The sequence below is a fragment of the Cnephaeus nilssonii genome, assembly GCF_951640355.1.
Source record: "Cnephaeus nilssonii genome assembly, chromosome: 12".
Taxonomy (NCBI): Eukaryota; Metazoa; Chordata; class Mammalia; order Chiroptera; family Vespertilionidae; genus Cnephaeus; species Cnephaeus nilssonii.
Window position 1 is genome coordinate 38,704,568 of NC_137083.1, and position 20,345 is coordinate 38,724,912.

At 39.9% G+C, this 20,345-nt stretch overlaps 1 protein-coding gene across 1 annotated transcript in view; it reads right to left on the reverse strand.

Annotated features, from left to right (window-relative positions):
• The window catches only part of FBXL13 (F-box and leucine rich repeat protein 13), a gene marked incomplete at both ends in the record, with an annotated part of 167,695 nt that overhangs the window by 123,004 nt on the left and 24,346 nt on the right, over positions 1-20,345 (reverse strand). The window contains 4 exons of the mRNA XM_079785446.1: positions 9,275-9,442; positions 12,603-12,712; positions 14,343-14,497; positions 16,045-16,112. Of these exons, the coding sequence (XP_079641572.1) occupies positions 9,275-9,442; positions 12,603-12,712; positions 14,343-14,497; positions 16,045-16,112 (501 nt within the window). The remainder of the gene's footprint in view (positions 1-9,274; positions 9,443-12,602; positions 12,713-14,342; positions 14,498-16,044; positions 16,113-20,345) is intronic.

Genomic DNA, 20,345 nt, shown 5'->3' on the forward strand with positions numbered 1-20,345 from the left:
CGCTCTCCTAATTAATTTTATATTGTAGTGCGATAAAGGAGAGTTGTCTTCTGAACAGAAAACACAGACTCTTGAGCTAATTGGTAAATTGTTTCAATGCAGATCACAAGCCATCTAGAACAGATGGTCAACTGCTAAATTGAATGAGGTTCAACCAACCATTTCCATGGAACATTGTATGGTATGGAAAGAAAAACACTTGGCAAGACAGGACACATGAGTCAGGAGTAAGTGGTGAGTGGTGTGAGTCATGCATTTAAGATCAATAAAGAAGCTGGCTCTGCTCCTGACGTTATTAGTTCTGAGTTTCCCACCCCTCTAGTCACCCAGACTTAATGCTATGTATGCTATGGGCCTCTTCTTTCACCCTTTCACTCCACAGACTGCTGATTCCAGAATTCAGCTTTGGTTCTCACACGAGTCTTCCTTTTCATTCCCATGGTGTTATCAAGTGCTCCTTCTTAGAAAAGACTCCTTCTGCCTTCAGACTTTACCTAACCTCTCCACCCCCTTCCCCCAACCCAAACAAGGCAGGGCGAGGAGAGGGAAGACAGGTGAAGGGTAAAGAAAACAGCTTTGTAAGTCAGCCATCATGTCACTGCCCACTTGATGAAGCCCAACTCCTGAGTGGACATCAAAGCCTTAACGATTTAGCTCCATCCCATCATCCAATTTTATATCTTGTCCTCCCAACATAAATTCCCCATGCTAGCCAAATTGACCTGCTCAACTGCCCTGAAATGTTTCTTCCATTTTCTTGCCTTTATTTTTCTTTCAAATCTTTCAACAAATATTCAGCAGAGAGAAGCCTTCCCTGACAGCCCTGTCTAGCACACCCCAACCTCTCTCCTTTTTTTTTATTGTTTAAAGTATTACATATATTAGTACATATATCTCCTTTTTTTTCCCCATTGACCTTCCCCAGCCTCCCCTGCCCCTGTCACATGCCCTCATCCCACCCCTCCCTGTGTCTTGTGTCCATGGTGTGCTTATATGCATGCATACAAGTCCTTTGGTTGATCTATTTCCCCCCTCCCCAACACTCCCCAGCCTTCCTGCTGTAATTTGACAGTCTGTTCGGTGCTTTACTGCCTCTGTATCCAACCTCTCTTTTTTAAAATTGAGATATAATTGATATTTAACATCACATTAGTTAAATGTGGTGTACAATATAGTGATTTCATCTTTGTATATATTGCAAAATGATCACCACAATAAGTCTAGTTAGCATCCATTGCCATACATAGTTGCAAGTATTTTTTCTTTTGATGAGAACTTTTAAGGTCTACTCTCCAACTCTACTCTACTATCGACTTTCCAATATACAATAAGGTATTATTAACTATCGTCAGCATGCTGTATATGACATCCCCATGACTTATTTATTTTATAACCAGAAGTTTGTACTTTTGACTCCCTTTATCAATTTCAACCACCCCCGCCTCTAGCAACTACGTACCTGTTCTCTGTGTATCTATGAGTTGGGTTTTTTGTTTTGGTTTTTGTTTATATCACACAATATTTGTCCTTCTCTGTCTGACTTATTTTATTTAACATAATGCCCTCAAGATCCATTCATATTATCACCAATGGTAAGATTTCATTCTTTATATGGCTGAATAATATTCCATTGTGTGTATATAGCACATCTCTTTATCTCATCATCCATCAGTGGACATTTAGGTTGCTTCCAAATCTTGGCTATTGTAGCTGCAGTAGACATCGGGGCGCATATATCTTTTTGTGTTAGTGTTTTAATTTCCTTCAGATGACTACCCAGAAGTGGAATTGCTGGATCATATGATAGTTCTATTTTTAACTTTTTTAAGAACTTCCATACTTTTTTCCATAGTGGCTACACCAATTTACATTCTTACCAATAATGCATAGGGTCTCCCTTTTTTCACATCCTCACCAACACTTATTTGCTGTCTTTTTGGTGATATCCATTCCGACAAGTGTGAGGTGGTATCTCATTGTAGCTTTGATTTGCATTTCCCTGCTGCTTACTGATGTTGAGCATCTTTTCATGTGCCTGTTGGTGATCTGTGTGTCTTCTTTGGACAAATGTCTATTGAGATCTTCTGCCCATTTTTAAGTTGGTTTGTTATAGATTTTTTACTATTGAGTTGTAAGAGTTCTTTGTATATTTTGGATATTAACCCCTTATCAGATATATGATTTGAAAATATTTTATCCCATTTGGTAGGTAGCTCTTCATTTTTTTAAAATATATTTTATTGATTTTCTACAGAGAGGAAGGGAGAGGAATAGAGAGTCAGAAACATTCATGGGAGAGAAACATTAATCAGCTGCCTCCTGCACACCTCCCACTGGGGATGTGCCCGCAACCAAGGTACATGCCCTTGACCGGAATCAAATCTGGGACCTTTCATTCCGCAGGCCGATGCTCTATCCACTGAGCCAAACCGGTTACGGCAGCCCTTCATTTTTTTATGATTTCCTTTGCTGTGCAGAAACTTTTTAGTTTGATCTAGTCCCACTTGTTTGCTTTTAATTTGCATAATACTTTTACTAAGCATATTAATATCTTATTAAAAGAAAAAATAAGAAGCACATTTTCCATGGGATAGCCAAGAAGTTTAATTAGTACAAAATATTTCTTTGTTGAGCAAGGAACCACTTATTTTTGCTTTTTTTGCCTTTGTATTTGCTGTTCCTTTTGGTAAAGGTGTTCATCCTTTAACCTGATTTATTTTCTTCAAAGCATTAATTCTGCATGACATGTTCTTGTGTGTTTATTTACTTACTTACTATCTGATTTCTCACACTAACATATGAACAAGGCTATTTGTCTAATCCACTGCTATTTCCCCAATGCCTAAAACATTGCTTTGTACGTTATAGGCATCCAATATAATGGTTAAATAAAATCTTGATTGAGTGCCTGCTTGTGCCAATCTCTTACATGCCAAGGATCAATAAGTAATTAAAACAAATATAATTCCTAAAATCTCAAAACATATAACTTAGGAGGGCAGACAAAAAAACAAAAGTGTTATTAAAAATCAATAGCTATTTACAATGAGAAGTGCTATGAAGGAAAAGAACCAGGCATTATAGCAAGTATTAATTTTAGATTGGGTAGCTAAGAGAGGTCACTTCGATGGGTGGCATTTAAGCTGAGATGTACCACTAAAGAATGAGAAAGACCTGGTCAAGCTAAAGGGTGGGATGGAAAAGAGTTACCAGCAGGGACAAGAATAGGAGCAAAGCCCTCTAGAATTTTTTGCATTCACTTCTAACATTTTCCTCTGCTGGGATACTAGTTTCCACCCAAGATTTAGAGATGTTTAAAGCTAGAAGTAATCATAGAGGCCATCTAACCCACCCTCCTCTCATTTAACAGAAGAAACTACAAGTCCATTCTCTTTGCTAGGGATTTTCAACGTCTTTAAACTGAGGTTGAGAGAAGTTAGGTGTCCTGTGGGAAGTCAGCCAGCCAGCAGGGCTAAGTTCAGAAGCCAGTCTTCATGACTTCCCATCCAGTGGCTTCATCATTCAGTCATCTAATTCAGCATGCTAATAATAGTGATTTCCACTGAGAAATTACTACATGCCAGGCATTGTTCTAAGCGCTTCATGTATATTAGTTCATTTAATCCTCACAATAGCAAATGCAAGAGATATTATTATTATTCCGTTACAAATGATATGGTTTAGAAACAAGATTAAGCAGCATGCCTGAAGTCACACAGCTGGTGACAGAATCAGCCACCCAGACTCCAGAGCACACCCTCTTAATGTCCACGTGCCTCTTTCTAGGATATAGTTTTTCATCCTACAAATGGATGTACCATTTAGCAAGGGTGGTTCTTGCTAAGATTAATGTAGCATCTTGTACAATTTACAAGTCATTAAAATGTTACAGCGAGATCATTTATAAACTACTTGGTTTAGATAGAATTCCTGATTACTGACACGATGAAAGCAAGGTCTATGGGCAGAGCAATCCTCTACCAAAAATAAACCGATACTAAAGCAATTTTCAGATATTTTGCTTCATCTGCTTTTTCACCCATTCCACAGACCAAGCCAACACACACACAGTTCCCTCATAGAGCAATGTGGTTTTGGAACCTTCCCTATCTGTAGCTCACACAGTACATACCGGTGGAACCTGGAACCGCTCTCTGCTTTGTTGAATTGAGGTCAGACTGACCCCTGAGGTTATCAAAACATGGATTCAAAAACTCATTGAGAATGCTCTTTTGTCTAGCAGTTCTAAGTAATTTAATCCAAAAGGTCTGAACCATCTGGTTCTTCTCCTACAACATGGTTTGAGTTTTAATAGCTATCCAGGGTTTTGAATTTTTTTTCCCAAGGAAGATGAGTCATCAACACTATAAAATCCGAAGGTGATTTTATAACTTTTTGCAAGTCCACATGCTATCTATCTTTTACAAACAAACAAAAGTTGTAGTTTAAAATGAAAGCGCTAAGATGCTGCTTATATTTTTAAACTAATCTAGCAATTTTACATTTTAAGACAACTACATTACTTAACAACATTATTTAGACTTTCCAAATTCACCAACATAAGGCTTTTCTCTGTATTCCTTGCCAAATTACACACACATACGAAAAAAAACCAAAAACTTGCATTTTTATGGAAAATGGTCTTTGCCAACCCTCCCATGAGCTCTGAGTTTGACTGATAGTGTATGAGCCCTACCATCTGCTAATTAAGCAGCCTTTCCTCATCACTAAGTGATACTAAGAAAAATTATTATAAAACAGAACCTGACTTGTTTTCATGAGTTGATGTAACTGGATCAAAAAGCAAGCCTACAGTTTAAATGTGTTTTCCAAGTTCAAATTGTATCCCATTCCAGACTGCTGTTTTTAATTATTTCTTCAAAACATCAGGCAACCTAAATGTACAAATTTCTATTTATTTTAAAAACGAATACTTCCAAAATTTTAAATAAAATTAGATCCAACTCACATTATATTTTTCTGCTTTTACACCTTTGTTTCTCAATTCCCTGAGAATCAGTTGACCAGAGAAGTCACCACATTAAATGCCATTTTAAAACTTTGATTTAAAAATTAACTTTGCAAATCTATAGCATAAATAAGCTTAACAAAGTCAACTATTCAAGACATGAGTGTTAGAATCATTAATTTCTAGTTTTACACTATTCTATAAATACACTCTTTTATTATCTATACATTTTTTAAAAATATATTTTTATTTATTTCAGAGAGAAAGGAGGAGAGAGAGAGAGAGAGAGAGAGAGAGAGAGAGAGAGAGAGAGAGAGAGATGGGCTGCCTCCTGAACACCCCCACCAGGAATCAAGCCCACCACCAAGGCATGTGCCCTGACCAGGAATCAAACCAGCAACCTCTTGGCGTATGGGTTGACACTCAACTGCTGAGCCACACCAGCTGAGCTACCTATGCATTTTTAATGGACATTAACAATTTATTATATTGAGAAAAATTTAAGAATATCTCCAAAAATAATGCTGTGCTTTAGTGTCATATCAAAATTTAGTCATTTTAAAAAGAAACACAATTACTCATATTTGTTTAAGGGTAGTAAAATTAAACAGATATATAATGGCTTTTTAATTATTGTTTTTGTCTCAAGGGCAAAATATTCATATACATATATATTCATATATATATGTATGTATGTATGTATGTGTGTGTGTGTGTGTATATATGTATATATATATATATATATACACATATATACACACACACACACACACACATACATACATACATATATAATGTTTCCTTAGAATTCTCCAGAAGAAAAACAAAATGATATAGAGGCTATAATTCTAGCCAACGATGTAGGGAAACCAAGTTCTGGTTGCAGCTTTATAGTTATGTGACTTTGGGGATGTCATTTAATTTCTGAGATCCTCAGCTGTCCCTCCTGAAAAAGGCAAAAACTTAACACAAAAGTCTTGGTCTTTTCTAGCGCCTGTTTGAGCACTCTGGCAGACTCTACAAGTCTTCTATCCCCAAGGGCCTCTACATCATTCCACATGGAAGTGGAGGGGGGAAACCAGGCTGGAAGAAGGGACCGGAAGCCGGATCGTAACCCATGACATGATATTGAGGCAGGATAGTAAGAAGCCAGGAAAATTCCTGGGCAAGTGGAATGAGAAAACTGAAACAAGAAAATTAAGGCCAAACAATTTAACCAGTTTACAGCCAGCTAGTGAATCCCAAGGCCTTATCTTCCCTAATCAAGGACACTTAAGAGCAAATGGTTTATACCTCTCCTCCCTGCCTAGAGACTAAATAGCTTAAATCACCCTGGTCAGAGAAATAGAGAACAGAGACCCAATTCATGCCATTTGTATTCGCTAAACCCAAGGATGGATGAAGTCAGGGGAACAAATACCAAAAACCCAATTACAGACAGACAGACTCAAGATAAAAGTAAAGCAGTGAAGCTGACCAGAGGATAATCCCAAACTCCCTGATACACTCATTTTGATGCAACAGCATATTTAAAATGCACCTGGAAAGCTGATGAATGTTCTGCTGAAACCCTCCCCTAAGATTCTGGCCCCCAGAAGGGAGAGAAAAAATCCTCAAGAGAAAGGATGCTGGGCAGGCTCTCTCTGGAGCACGCCCATGCCTGATCTCAGGCATGACCTTTTTCTTTTAATCATCCAAGAGAAAAGGCCACAGGGTCATCCTTTAATAAGAGCAGAGCTTGTGCAACAGAACAGAAGAGCACAGACTTTTGGGTCAGATGAACCAGGCTTTAAATGCACTTCATAGTCGACATGTCAGTTTGGGCAAGTAATGTTACAAATGGAAATATATAGAATATATCCTATTGTATTCGGTTTTTCTCACTGCTACTATAACAAATTACCACAAATTTAGGGGCTTAACACACAAATTGATCTTGCAGTTCTGGAGGTCAGAAGTCTGAAGCAGATCTCAGTGAGCTAAAATCAAGATGTCGGGGCTGCATTCCTTCTGGAAGCTCTAGAAAGAATCCATTTCTTTTCCTTTTCCAGCTTCTAGAAACTGCCGGGCATGAAATTTTTACTCTCCTCTAAACTCTAAAGATCCCCACAAGACTTGCAACCAGGGGGGCAGCAGGCAGTGGCAGCTCATCCTGGGCTGACCCCCTGATCCTGTCTCCACAGCCCCCCTTTTCTCTGAGTTTCCAGTGACCTAACAGTGTGGCTCACTTCTTTCCTGAAATGTTTCTAGGGAGCCAAAGCAGAGCACTGCCTAGGCTCTCTCCTGTTGCTTCTACTCTAGGACCTTCCCCAGCTTTAATAAACATACTCTCAGAATCACCTGGACTTGTGTTGTGAAATCTTTCCTGCAGGAAGGCAAGAACCCACACACAGCAGGCAGGCCCAGGGCAGACCCACTCCGGGCCTAGTCCCCATCTGTGACAATATCAGAAAGTAACATTTGAAATGAAAAAACCGGCCATGGTTTTCACTGTCCCGAGCAACATCCCCAATAATTCTACATGTTTCTGACATTCTGAAATGGGTTTTTCCAAAAGGAATTCTAAAACTTCAATTACTCCAACGTAAACTCTTCCCCGTAAGTTTTGAGTTTGGTTAGGGAGATGAGGATGGGGATGTTTTAAAAAGCAAGGGCTAAGAGGGCTGAAATTGCCCAAGGTCATATTACTAATAAAGGGCTGATGCAGGATACGAACCCAGTGCTCCAGAGAAACTGAGTCTGGACTGTTTTTTAATCACTATATTATCAAATTGAAAAAACTTTTGTGAGAAAACATACAAGTTCATAGCCTGTCATAACTGTTGAAGTTTCTATGTACAAGTCTCTGTTAGACCCTGGGTCAAATTATGAGATGGTTTGCTGACTCTGAGTGTTTTGGATCTTTATTAGTTGGCATTTTTGGTCTCTTTGAATTGGGAGATGGAAGAGCATTAAACCAAAGTTCCTTTATGTACTGACTTCTTAAATACTTCCTTGCTTTTTATCTGTTGCAGTTGTGTGGGGGATTTTTTTGTTACTGATGTTGTTTATTTTGTTTTTGCTTTTTTACTGCAACCAACAAATCTTTTCTGGCAAGGCGGAATGCCCTTTTATTTTTTTAATATATTTTTATTAGTTTCAGAGAGAAAGGGAGACGGGGAGAGAAAGAGAAACATCAATGATGAAAGAGTATCATCCATTGGCTGCCTCCTGCACGTCCCCCACTGGAGATTGAGCCTGCAACCTGGGCATGTGCCCTGACCAGGAATCAAACCATGACCTCCTGGTTCATAGGTCGACGCTCAACCACTGAACCACACCAGCCGGGCAGGAATGCCCTTTTACTAGTAAAGACTGGCTGATGACTGGCAGTTCCAATCCAGGTGCAACAAGGCCAACTGGCTGATTAACTCATCCAACCCCTCTCGTAGTACCCTCCTGCCTAGCAATCTTGCAGTTAGACATGATCAGGTGATAAAGTTCCAGCCTAGAATACATCAATGTAAGTCTTGACTGTGGAGTCTTGGGGAAGACTTTCCTAATAAAGATAGACAACCTTTTTGCTTTCTACCACTGTGACTTTTCCCCTTATTTTGACCTGGTAGCTGAACATGAGGCTGAAATTGGAGTAGCCATATTATAACCAGGAGACGATAAGCAAAAAGGTGCTAAGGGTTGTGGGGTAAAAACATAGAAGAATTACGTTTTTTATTGACATTGTAGAGGGGCAGCCTTGCATTGTCTTCCTCTGGACTTTGTTTTATAAAAAACAAATAGGACCTTATTTCTTTAAGCCCCACAATCAATCATGTTTTTTGATATCTTTATGGGCTCAGAACGCTCCCATCCCTGTTGCATCTGCACACTCTCCACCTCCACCTCCAATTGTGGCATCAGCTATGTCAGTAACAATAAGGCTTGTGATTGGAGGAAGCCTGTTAGACGAGGTGTGGGCAGTTAGGCACCCCCCACCACCACCACCCCGCAGCCCAGCTCCCTCCTCTGCTGACTTCCATGTATCTAAAATCTGTTGCACCTTAAATGACAATATATGTTTGAAGGAGAAAGGAAAAACATTACTTTCATTCTTATTTCCTACAGTTTTAATTTCTTCATTTTTATTGTCATAGTTATCTGATAGCTTCCAAATGTATGTATAGCCTCCATAAAATGAGATAGCCAACAGCTAATTATAAAAAAATATTTCCTCAAAATATGGCTTCTATCATTCATGTAAGGTTCATAAAACCACTCTTTAAGCAAACATTGTGAAAATAACTAGTTAAGACATAAATTCATACAAACCTGCAATATTACTCTTTCTGGTAACAGTGAAATGTCACATTCAGTAATTTCACCTACAAAAGAGACTTCAGACTGACTCTCTTCAACAGAAACGATATCTTCTTCAACATCTCTTTTGTTTTTAATCCTGTTTCTCCATTTTCTCAATTGAATTTCATGTCTTAACAACTGCCAATGAAAACAATTTAGAAATTCCATGAAATTGTTGTAAGGGTTAAATGAGATGATATATATAAAGTACAAAGCTTGACACAATGATAGGACCTATTAAACATTATCATCAGCAGTACATACATTATCATTACCCAGAGCATTTTTAATATTCTCTGAACCACCAAAGAATTGTAGGTCTTTTCCATTAGTTGTCATACAACATTGGCACAGACAGCCAGCTTGAAAATGTGGTCCAGCCGGCCTTTGTGGTTCAGTGGTTGAGCATCCTCCCATGCACCAAGAAGGTTACTGGTTCGATTGCCGGTCAGGCTACATGCTTGGGTTGCAGGCTTGCTCCCAGTAGGGGCTGTGCAGGAGGCAGTGGATCAATGATGTTTCTCTCTCATCTGTGCTTCTATCTCTCCCTTTACCTTTCTCATTCTCTAAAATCAATAAAAATATTTTTTTCCAAAATATGTGGCCCAACATCCTCTTTTATAAACAAGGAAGCTAAAGCCCACAGTGTCAAGTTTCTAATGACAATAGGACCTGTATTTGTGGCATAAGGGGAGGGAGGAAGCACAGAAATAAAGAATTTGGGGATTTGCCTGACTTATCATTACAGAAAGTCCCAATTTTAACTTTCCAAACAGTCCTGAAAACTGCGTAATAAAGGGAAAAGCCTTTAGGGTGAGTAAGTGTTTGACCCCTTCACACACACATACACACACTTTTGTTTTAATATATATACATATCAGAGCCTAAGTAAGAGCATGCGTTGGAAAGCTAGCACACAGAAATGTTTTCTTATTCTCCTCCCAGCACTCACCCGCCATCCTCACTCCACCTAGGTGCATGCAGAATGCTTGTGAGGGCAAGGAATCACACAGCTCAAAGAAAATGTCTTATCTAGACACCGAATCAACTACACTATAATCCACATCCACATTAAGGATAATACTATTATTTTATATACTAGAGGCCGGGTGCACGAAATTCGTGCATTGGGGGAGTGTCACTCAGCCCAGCCTGCACCCTCTCCAATCTGGGACCCCTCAAGGGATGTCCAACTGCCCATTTAGGCCTGATTCCACCTAAACGGGTAGGTAGTGAGACATCCCTCTCACTACCTGTTTAGGTGGAATTGGGCCTAAATGGGCAGTCGGACATCCCTTGAGGACTGCTGGCTCCCAACCGCTCGCTAACTGCCTGCCTGATTGCCCCTAACCACTTCTGCCTGCCAGCCTGATCACCCCCTAACCACTCCCCTGCCAGTCTGATCCATGCCTAACTGATCCCCTGCTGGTCCAATTGCCCCTAACTGCCCGCCCCTGCTGCCTGGTAACCCCTAGCTGCCCTCCCCTGCTGGCCTGGTCACCCCTAACTGTCCTCCCCTGCAGACCTGGTTGCCCCCAACTGCCCTCCCCTGCTGGCCCCGTCACCCCTAACTTCCCTCTCTTGCCAGCCTGGTCTCCCATAACTGCCCTCCCCTGCCAGCCCAATTACCCCTAACTGCCTTCTCCTGCCAGCCTGGCCACCCCTAACTGTTCTCCCCTGCATGCCTGGTCCCCCCCAACTGCTCTCCCCTGTTGGCCTGGTCGCCCCCAACTGCCTTCTCCTGCAGGCCTGGTTCCCCCCAACTGCCCTCCTCTGCCAGCCCGGTCACCCCTAACTGCCCTCCCTTGCAGGCCTTGTCCCTCAAAACTGTCCTCCCCTGCTGGCCTGATCACCCACAACTGCCCTCCCCTGTTGGCCATCTTGTGGTGGCCATCTTGTGTCCCCATGAGGGTGGCCATCTTTGACCACATGGGGGCAGCCATCTTGTGTGTTGGAGTGATAGTCAATTTTCATATTACCTCTTTATAAGATAGGATAATAGGCATTATTATATAGTAATATATATCTACTGTGTGCAAAACATTGTGCTCAGTGTATGGAGATGCTTAAGAGAACAATACTGTCTGCTCTCAGGGAAGTTCAGTTTGAGGGGAGTAGACAGGGGCAGATTGGTCTTGTACAGTTACCTACTTCCCTGTTAGACAAGCAATGATCAGACTAGGGGCCCTGGGGTCCAAACTCTATCTTAGGACACAAAGTGGTGGAAAACACTGAATGAGAAGACTTAAAACATTGGTACCCACGGTGTAACTCTTTAACTGGCAAAGTTGAAAATTTAGTCCACAAATGGCAAATGCTAGAGGATATCCTGCAATTAATTCAATGCCAGTAGGTGATAAACTCTAGGGAGCAAGAACTATGCTGCAGACATCTCATCCCACCACAGATGCTAGCACCATTATGTGAGTATTCAATCTTTTCATGCTCTCTCTCCGTAAGTGTGCAGGATCATCAGTCTCTACATCTGAACCAGTTTGGGGTGGGAGGCATTGATCCTGCCTTCCTCGGGGGCAAGCACAAAACAGAAGGTTTAATTCCTTCCTATTTTTCTTTTCTTTTTTCTCTGCTTTTCATTTCAAAGAATATTAATAAAACATTACCTACTAAACAATATAACTACAAACATTTCCAGCATGTTTCTGTCTAACCCCAGGAAATACTGTGAATATTCTAAAATATTAAATAATAATATATTAATAACTTAAGCAAACTAGAGATATTTTTAAATTTGGAGGAGTTTGCTTGGGTCCTCTATTTTAATTGCTTAGTTGCTAATGGGTGTCCAGTTAAGAATGATCATCTAAGCTTAGCAATTCAGCCATTTAAAAGTAATTTAATATTAAGATTATAATTTATTAAATTGAATGATGAAAAAGTATAAGTAGCAATCTAATCTTATCTAGAAAAAATAAATTTATTCCATTTTTATCATTTATTTCTCTATTATAATCATATCAAATAGTTTCTCTTCCATGTTAGATATCTATTTAAATACATGTTTAAACAAAATTCTTAGTATCTTTACCAATAAGTTCAGACAAAAGGTTAAAAAATTTTTTTCTTGATGTTTATAGTTGAAATGAAACAACAGAATTTATTAGGAAATATTTTAGATAACTGAAGTGAAATTTAAATTATTAAGGTAAAAGAACAAAGACCCACATCAAAAGCACATAATAGTGAGGATTTTAGTATTTTTCATACATAACATTATTATCTAAGGCAACATCAATATAACAGCAAAATTTAGATTATAAAAAATTTAAGTTTACCATACCAGCTCTTCTTCTCTCTTTTTACTTTTATATCTTGCTCTATCCCTCCATTTATGTAGCATTATTATTAACTTGTTATAGCGGAATATCTGTTGTAACCGCAATAGTATTTCTAAAAAAAATTTATTAGATTACTGTATATAGTTAAAACTGTTTCCAAAAAATATTTAATATTCTATCATGTTTATAATATGAATCAATGTTGTATCTAATAGCTTTTGTTTGGTTTTAATTACATCTGAAGTTAATTACTTTTTACAGCAGTAGATAGTACTCCTGAGACTTTATTAAACTGTAAATATCACCTTTCCCATATAAATTAAGATGTAATAGATGTGAATAAAATGTCAATACACCACTCACAGAGGGCAGTGGCTTTTTTAGAGCCCATTCCCCTGGTGTTAAAACCTTCAGAGGATCTACTGTGATAGCTGCCATCAAGAGGGAATGATTCTTGCGATTTGCAGCAGCCATAAACAAGCAGTCTCTGGTGAGCTGGACAAAACCTAAAAAGAGGCTATAGTTCTCTATCCCTGCTCTTAAGATCACATACATGCACTGTCCACTCATTACAACCATCAAAGGATTTAAGCAAAAGAAAATTATTTCTCTTTAGGGTTCCTCAAGTGTCCATTAAATGCAATATCTATAAAGAATACAGAGCTCTCTACAAAAAATAGTCAATTTTGAAACCTATCTGTAATACACCAGCTCTTTGTTATGTAAAGAAAGGTCATAGTAGGTCCCTATTTATATTTATACTAGAGGCCCTGTGCACGAAATTCATGCATGGGAGTGGGGGGGTCCCCTCAGCCCAGCCTTCACCCTCTCCAATCCGGGACCCCTCGGGGGATGTCCGACTGCCTGGCCTAAACCTCTCACAATCCTGGACCACTGGCTCCTAATCGCTCACCTGCCTGCCTGCCTGCCTGCCTGGTCACCCCTAACTGCCCCCCGACCCCCGCCGGTCTGGTTGCCCTGAACAGCCCCCAACCACCGGCCTGGTTGCCTCTTACTGTCCCCCCTGCCAGCCTGGTTGGCCCCTACTGCCCCCCTCTGCCAGCCTGGTCACCCCCAACTGCCACCCCCACAAGCCTGGTCATCCCATGCAGCCTGCTCTTCTGTCATTTGGTTGTCCCTCACTAACCCCCCTGCTGGCCTGGTCGCCCCATGCAGCCTGCTTGTTCAGTCGTTTGGTCATCCCTCACTAACCCCCATGCCGAGCTGGTCATAGGCAGCCATCTTGTGAGGATGTGAGGGTTAATTTGCATATTAGCTCTTTATTATATAAGATTTGTGTGTACATCACAAAAATACATCAGAATTTTATTTAAAATATGCCTGAGTCTAATCTTATTAAATACTTTAAATTAATGGCTTTGTGTTTCATGACAATTCTTTAGACATAAAAATAATAAATTACCAATCAAGACAGACTCCTAGATAGAGAACAGGCTGACAGCTCTGGGGGGCTGCAGGGTGGAGGGATTGAGCAAAAAAGAAAAACAAAGAGAAATAACTCATGGACATGGACAACAGTGTGGTGATTGGGGTGGGGGGACGGGGTAGGAGGAGGTAGAGGAGGGTACAGGGAGAATAAATGGTGATGGAAAAAATAAAATATATATTTTTTAAGTAATAATAATTATAAATTCCTTAGTATAAATTATGCTTAACTATTATTTTTTTTATTCTTCGAATACAGGAATATAGAAAATAATTGCTACCATGTAAGGATTTACCTTTAAGTTGTTCTTTTATACTTTTCACATAAGAGTGCCAGTGATAAAACGTGTATTTTTGAAGTCTTAAATTGTCATATTTAGTTGCTATTTCCATTTTTTTAGCTAGAATGTCTTCTTCCCTTACTTGAGGAATTGCTATGTCTTTCCAACTGCTATAGGCAGAAAATAGAGAAAATAATATTTTAATGGCAATACATTACTAAATAAAATAATATTTTTAAAATATATTTTATTGATTTTTTACAGAGAGGAAGAGAGAGAGATAGAGAGTCAGAAACATCGATGAGAGAGAAACATTGATCAGCTGCCCCCTGCACACCCCCCACTGGGAATGTGCCCGCAACCAAGGTACATGCCCTTGACCGGAATCGAATCTGGGACCCTTGAGTCCACAGGCCAACGCTCTATCCACTGAGCCAAACTGGTTTCGGCATAAATAAAATAATATTTTAATGGCAATACATTACTAAATAAACTGAGAGGGAGAAAAAGTAATACCTCCTCAAAAACCACAGCACAGAAATAAATTATTTTTATTGCTTTATTTCTAGGCAGTCCTTGCATTTTCTTTGAGCTTGCACTCTCCTTGTCTATATTTCTGAAGCCCAGAAAATTCTTAAATTCAAAAGTTTTTTTTTCATAACTTATATAGAGGCAAAACTAGACCTGGCCTAAGGTAATTTTGCATCAAAATCTCTCTGCATCTGACACATGGCTGGTCAAAGTCTTCCTTCTTTTCACATAATTAGAGTATATATCTATCTGACTGTAGAAATACTAATATATTCAAATATGTTTTGTTCCAATGTGCTGCCCCAGATACCACTAAAATCCTACATAATAAAATGGTAATATGTAAATTACCATCACTCCACTACGCCCACGATTGGGCCAGCAGGAGGCGCAGGGGGCGGGACTCAGGGTGGCCGGGGTAGCTGATTGGGCCAGCAGGACGCTGAGCTCGCGGCGCCAGTGGCGCCGCGAGCTCAGCATCTGTGTCATGGCTGCGCCGGAGGCTTTCGGAAGGCCTGGTGCACCGGCGGACAGCCGGCCAGCTCCCCCGCGATCAAAAGCCAAAGCGGGGGAGCTGGCCAGCTGTCTGCTCCGGCACAAGGCCTTTCGAAAGCCTCCGCCAAGCCGGAGGCTTTCGGAGGGCCTGGTGCACCGGCGGACAGGCAGCCCGCTGGTGCACCAGGTGCATGATTAAATCATGCACTGGGCCTCTAGTGTTACATAATAAACACGGTCTATACAGAGATTACCTTTTTTAATTTTCTCTTAAAGGAACCTAAATTCCAAAACACATCTGGCTCCAAGGGTTCCAGAGAAGAGAATTATGGACCTCTATTTTCAATTTTAAAGTTTTACTTAAAAACTAGAGGCCCGACACACAAAATTCTTACAAGGGGCTCGGCCCCTGCCACCACGGCGGCCACCTCTGCCTCGGCCCTCGCAGCCCCGGCTTCATCCGGAAGGTCGTCCAGAAGGACGTCCTGTCTAATTAGCATATTATGCTTTTATTATTATAGATAAAAAAGACAAAGTGGTACCTTGAAGAAATAAAGAACATATTTTAAGTAACTATAACTATAGATAAAATCAGCACACCTGGCCAAAAGTGAGCTTTTCTCCATATGGAGACTATCAAGAATAAGAACACAAAGAGGAATAAATAGCATATAAAAACTCACATTCGTACCTAAAGTGGCTCTTTACTAAATGTCCAGTGTAAAAAGTGCATGCTTTTATCATCAAGTCTGGAGTCATCTAAAGTAAATAAATAAATAAAATAACAAACATTAGAAATAAACGCAGGCCACCTCTGGGAGGTCCACAGGAAAATGAGACCAATGGTTGCATCTGGGGAGCATAACCCAGCAGGGAGACAGGAACCAACTGGAAGAACTATTTGCCATTTATATATTTTGGAATTTTATTGTATATGTCTATTACCTTTTTTTTTTTTACTTTATTTTTGAAAGTATTACATAGGTCCTCCTTTTTCACCCATTTACCTCTTCCAACCGGCTCCCACCCCCACCCCAAGGCCCTCACCACCCCTTTGTGTCAACGGGTTATGCATTGAAGCATATAAGTTCATTGGTTGATCTCTTTCCACTTTTTTAAAGATAACGTCACAGCTTTGAAATTTCCCATTATATTGCACTTACTTTAAAGCGTTTAAGGTAAGCACTACGGCATTATTACTAGCAGCTATATTGTCAGGATTATAAAGCTGTGAATCTGCTGGTCACTCTGTCACTATTAAACTGGGTGATTTTGCCTTCTCAGGAGTATAAAATGAGATTTTTCTTTTTTAAAAAAAAAAAAAAGGCATACAGAAATTCCTCAATTCCCAAGCAGAAATAGAAACCCATGTATATTAAAAGTCTACACTGAGGAAATGCTGAAAAAGATGCAAATTTATCACTTGCAACTATTCATAATAATACACATTAATATGTGGGTAAGGCTAAGGATTATTGAAATCATCTGTACCTCCTGTCCATTCTTTAATACATTGACACATTTATTATATGTACATGGCTACTGTAAAGTGCTTAATGCTGTATGTTTTCTCTGATGTTATTGCCACCCTCTTTATCATACAAATACACAAACATGTGGTTGTATCTATTTGGTGTAGAGATGTTTGGTTCATATCTATTCCAACTTCCCAGAATTCTGAATTCTATTTCTCTAAGGCAACCCTCTTTTCGCCTTTGCACATTGCTATAAATCTTTGTTAATAGATACAACAAAGAAATGTTATTCATTAATTTATTTCAGGGATACAACGAAGACCCTCGGGCCCCCTAATAGTCTGCTTCATGTTCAGTGCCATTTGGAAATCCTCACTTTTGATAGGGATTATATACAAATTACTCTTTTTTTTAAATATGTTTGTATTGATTTCAGAGAGGAAGGGAGCGGGAGAAAGAGAGAGAAACATCAATGATGGCAGAGAATCACTGATCAGCTGCCTCCTGCACGCTCTCCACTGGGGATCGAGCCCACAGCCCAGGCATGTGCCCTTGACCAGAATCAAACCTGGGATCCTTCAGTCCACAGTGCCAAACTGAGGCACTGAGCCAAACCAGCTAGTGCCAAATTACTTTTTCTTAAAATTAAATCTTTATTGTTGAAAGTATTACATGTGTCCTCATTTTCCCCCATTGACTCCTTCTAGCCCGCCCCCATCCCCTTCTTGCCCCAGGCCTTTACAACCTATTGTCTGAGTCCATGTGTTATGCATACATGCATACAAGTTCTTTGGTTGATTTCTTCCCACCCATCCACCCACCTCCACCTTCCCTCTGAGATTCCTCAGTCTGTTCCATGCTTCTATATCTCTGGATCTATTTTGTTCATCAGTTTATTTTTTTCATTAGATTCCACATATGAGTGAGATATGTGATACTTGTCTTTCTCTGACTGACTTATTTCACTTAGCATGATACTCTCCAGGTCCCTCCATGCTGTCTCAAAGGGTAAGAGATCCTTCTTTTTTTACTGCTGTCTAGTATTCCATGGTGTAAATGTACCACAGCTTTTTTATCCACTCATCTACTGATGGGCACTTGGGCTGTTTCCAGATTTTAGCTATTGTAAATTGCACTGCTATGAACATAGGGGTGCATACATTCTTTCTGATTGGTGTTTTTGGGTCTCTTAGGATATATTCCTAGAAGTGGCATCACTGGATCAAATAGCAATTCCATATTTAATTTTTTGAGGAAACTCCATACTGTTTTCCATAACGGCTGCACCAGTCTGCATTCCCACCAGCAGTGCAACAGGGTTCCCTTTTCTCCACATCCTCACGACACTTGTCACTTGCTGATGGTAGCCATTTTGACAGGTGTGAGGTGATACCTCATTGTCGTTTTAATTTGCATCTCTCTGATGATCAGTGACTTGCAAATTACTCTTGTGATGAGGGAGAATGTAATCCACTGAAGTCATCTACTAAATTCTGCTAAATACTGATTTTGGGGTATGAGGTAGGGGGAGGAATCCAGATCAGTAAAGTAAGAGTATTAGGGATATCATAGCAGGAAAGATAAAACCAAAAACGGAATGAGGTGGCAGAAGCAAAGACAATTTCATCTACATTACTATTTTTCAGCTCTGCTGTTGATCCCTCAATTTCTTAAGCCTAAACTTCTCTTTAGAAGATACAATAAATGGCATAGTTCATAAAATATAAATATATTACACAATCAAATGAATAGTCATTATAGTAATAATGACTTTGAAAAGAAAAATTATAATTCAGCCAGTAACACTTGAACTTGACTTTTCTAATGATCAAACACTTTAAATCAGCATAAAAGTATTGTTTTGTTTCTATTGTTGAAAGACTTTGTAGTTGTAATATTCCCTTTTAGTAGTTCTTTCCCTAAATTATTGTTTTAATTTCACATGTATTGTTCTCCCAGTTTAAACACACACACACACACACACACACACACACACACACACACACACACAATAGAATTAAAATAGATGATTTTTCCTCATCCTCTTGTTTTCTCCACAGGGAGGCATAGCTTTAAAAGAGCAACTCCAAGGGACTGGCCTGCAACAGGAGCTCCAGGTTTGTGATCACCACCATGACCCCTCTTCCCCCCACCCCCACCCCATCCCCCCCACCCTCCGCCCGCCCTGGGGCTGGGCATGCATCAGCTCCACTGCAGCTCAGCAGTGCCTCTGGCCAGTTGAACCATCAGTCACAGGCAGGCACACTGGGTCACATGGTTTAACTTCCAGTTTTCACCACTGACACTCCCGCACCATGCTTCTACTCTTCGTAGCCGTTGTACACTGGCTAATTGCTTCTGATTGGAAAATGTTCCCTGACGTTTGTATTCCAGCTGGCAGTGCATTACACAGAGTAGGAGCTCCACACATATGTACAGATTGATTGAATTAGATAGCTGCCTAGATGCAGGCCAGTTCTCTGCCATCTGGCCACTGCAAATGGAAGGTAAAGGATTCGGACAACTATGTGGAGAAGTTGCTGAATAAAAGAGCAACTTGGTGTTGGTATAGAGGACCTAAGAGTGAGAGCTGTTTCTGGGCCCTCACAAACCACTCACACCCACTTCCCATGAGGGCTGCCGCACACAGGCACCTGCTGGCTGTAACGGAACAGAGGACGACACGGTGGAAGGTGTATCACCGTACGATTTCTGAGAGTCCAGTTATTTTGTAAGATAATTTTCGAGTCTGGAAACTCAAGAGAAAATTCTGCCATGGGAGATGGTTTCTAAAGTTAAAGGGTGACAATGTTGAAGTAATAAATTAGTTGTAAAAGAACTTTTCCAGCATTTAGTAAGAATTGGACAGTCGTCTTTTCTTTTAGACCTGTGTTCCCTTCTCCAGAGGTTGATTAGAATCACCGATGAAACTTTTTTAAAGTACCCATGATCACACCCCTACCTTCCTTAAAGTTCCCTCATTCCCACCCTCTCTAGGAATGACCGCTATGATGAATCACTGTTATTACTATGAGGATGTCTTACCCCTCATGGACACTGGGGACAGGAAATGTGAAGGCCCACTGTATTAAGCTGAGTTCCAACAGGAAATAATATGATTCAATGAAAATACATTCAACTTAACACCCTAGTTTTTTTTCTTTTCTTTTTTAAAACCTTAGTTTCAAGGAAACATTTTTTATAGCTGGAAGAAAAATAAAAAGAAGTGAAATACAACATGATTTCTTTTTTAAATGCTACTAGACATAGCATAATTACAACTTGGTCTTTAAAAGGGTTTTATTTTTTAAAATACAGAAAATAGTATAAACACCTGAAAACATTGTCAACATTCTCCTACATTTGCTTTTTCTATTTTGAATCATGACATTTCATCCCTAAATTCTTTTAGTATCTATCGCTACACACATTTTCTTCACAACTACAATTCCAGTATTCTATCTTAGATGATCCTATATAATAAAAGGCTAATATGCAAATCAACTGAACGACGGAA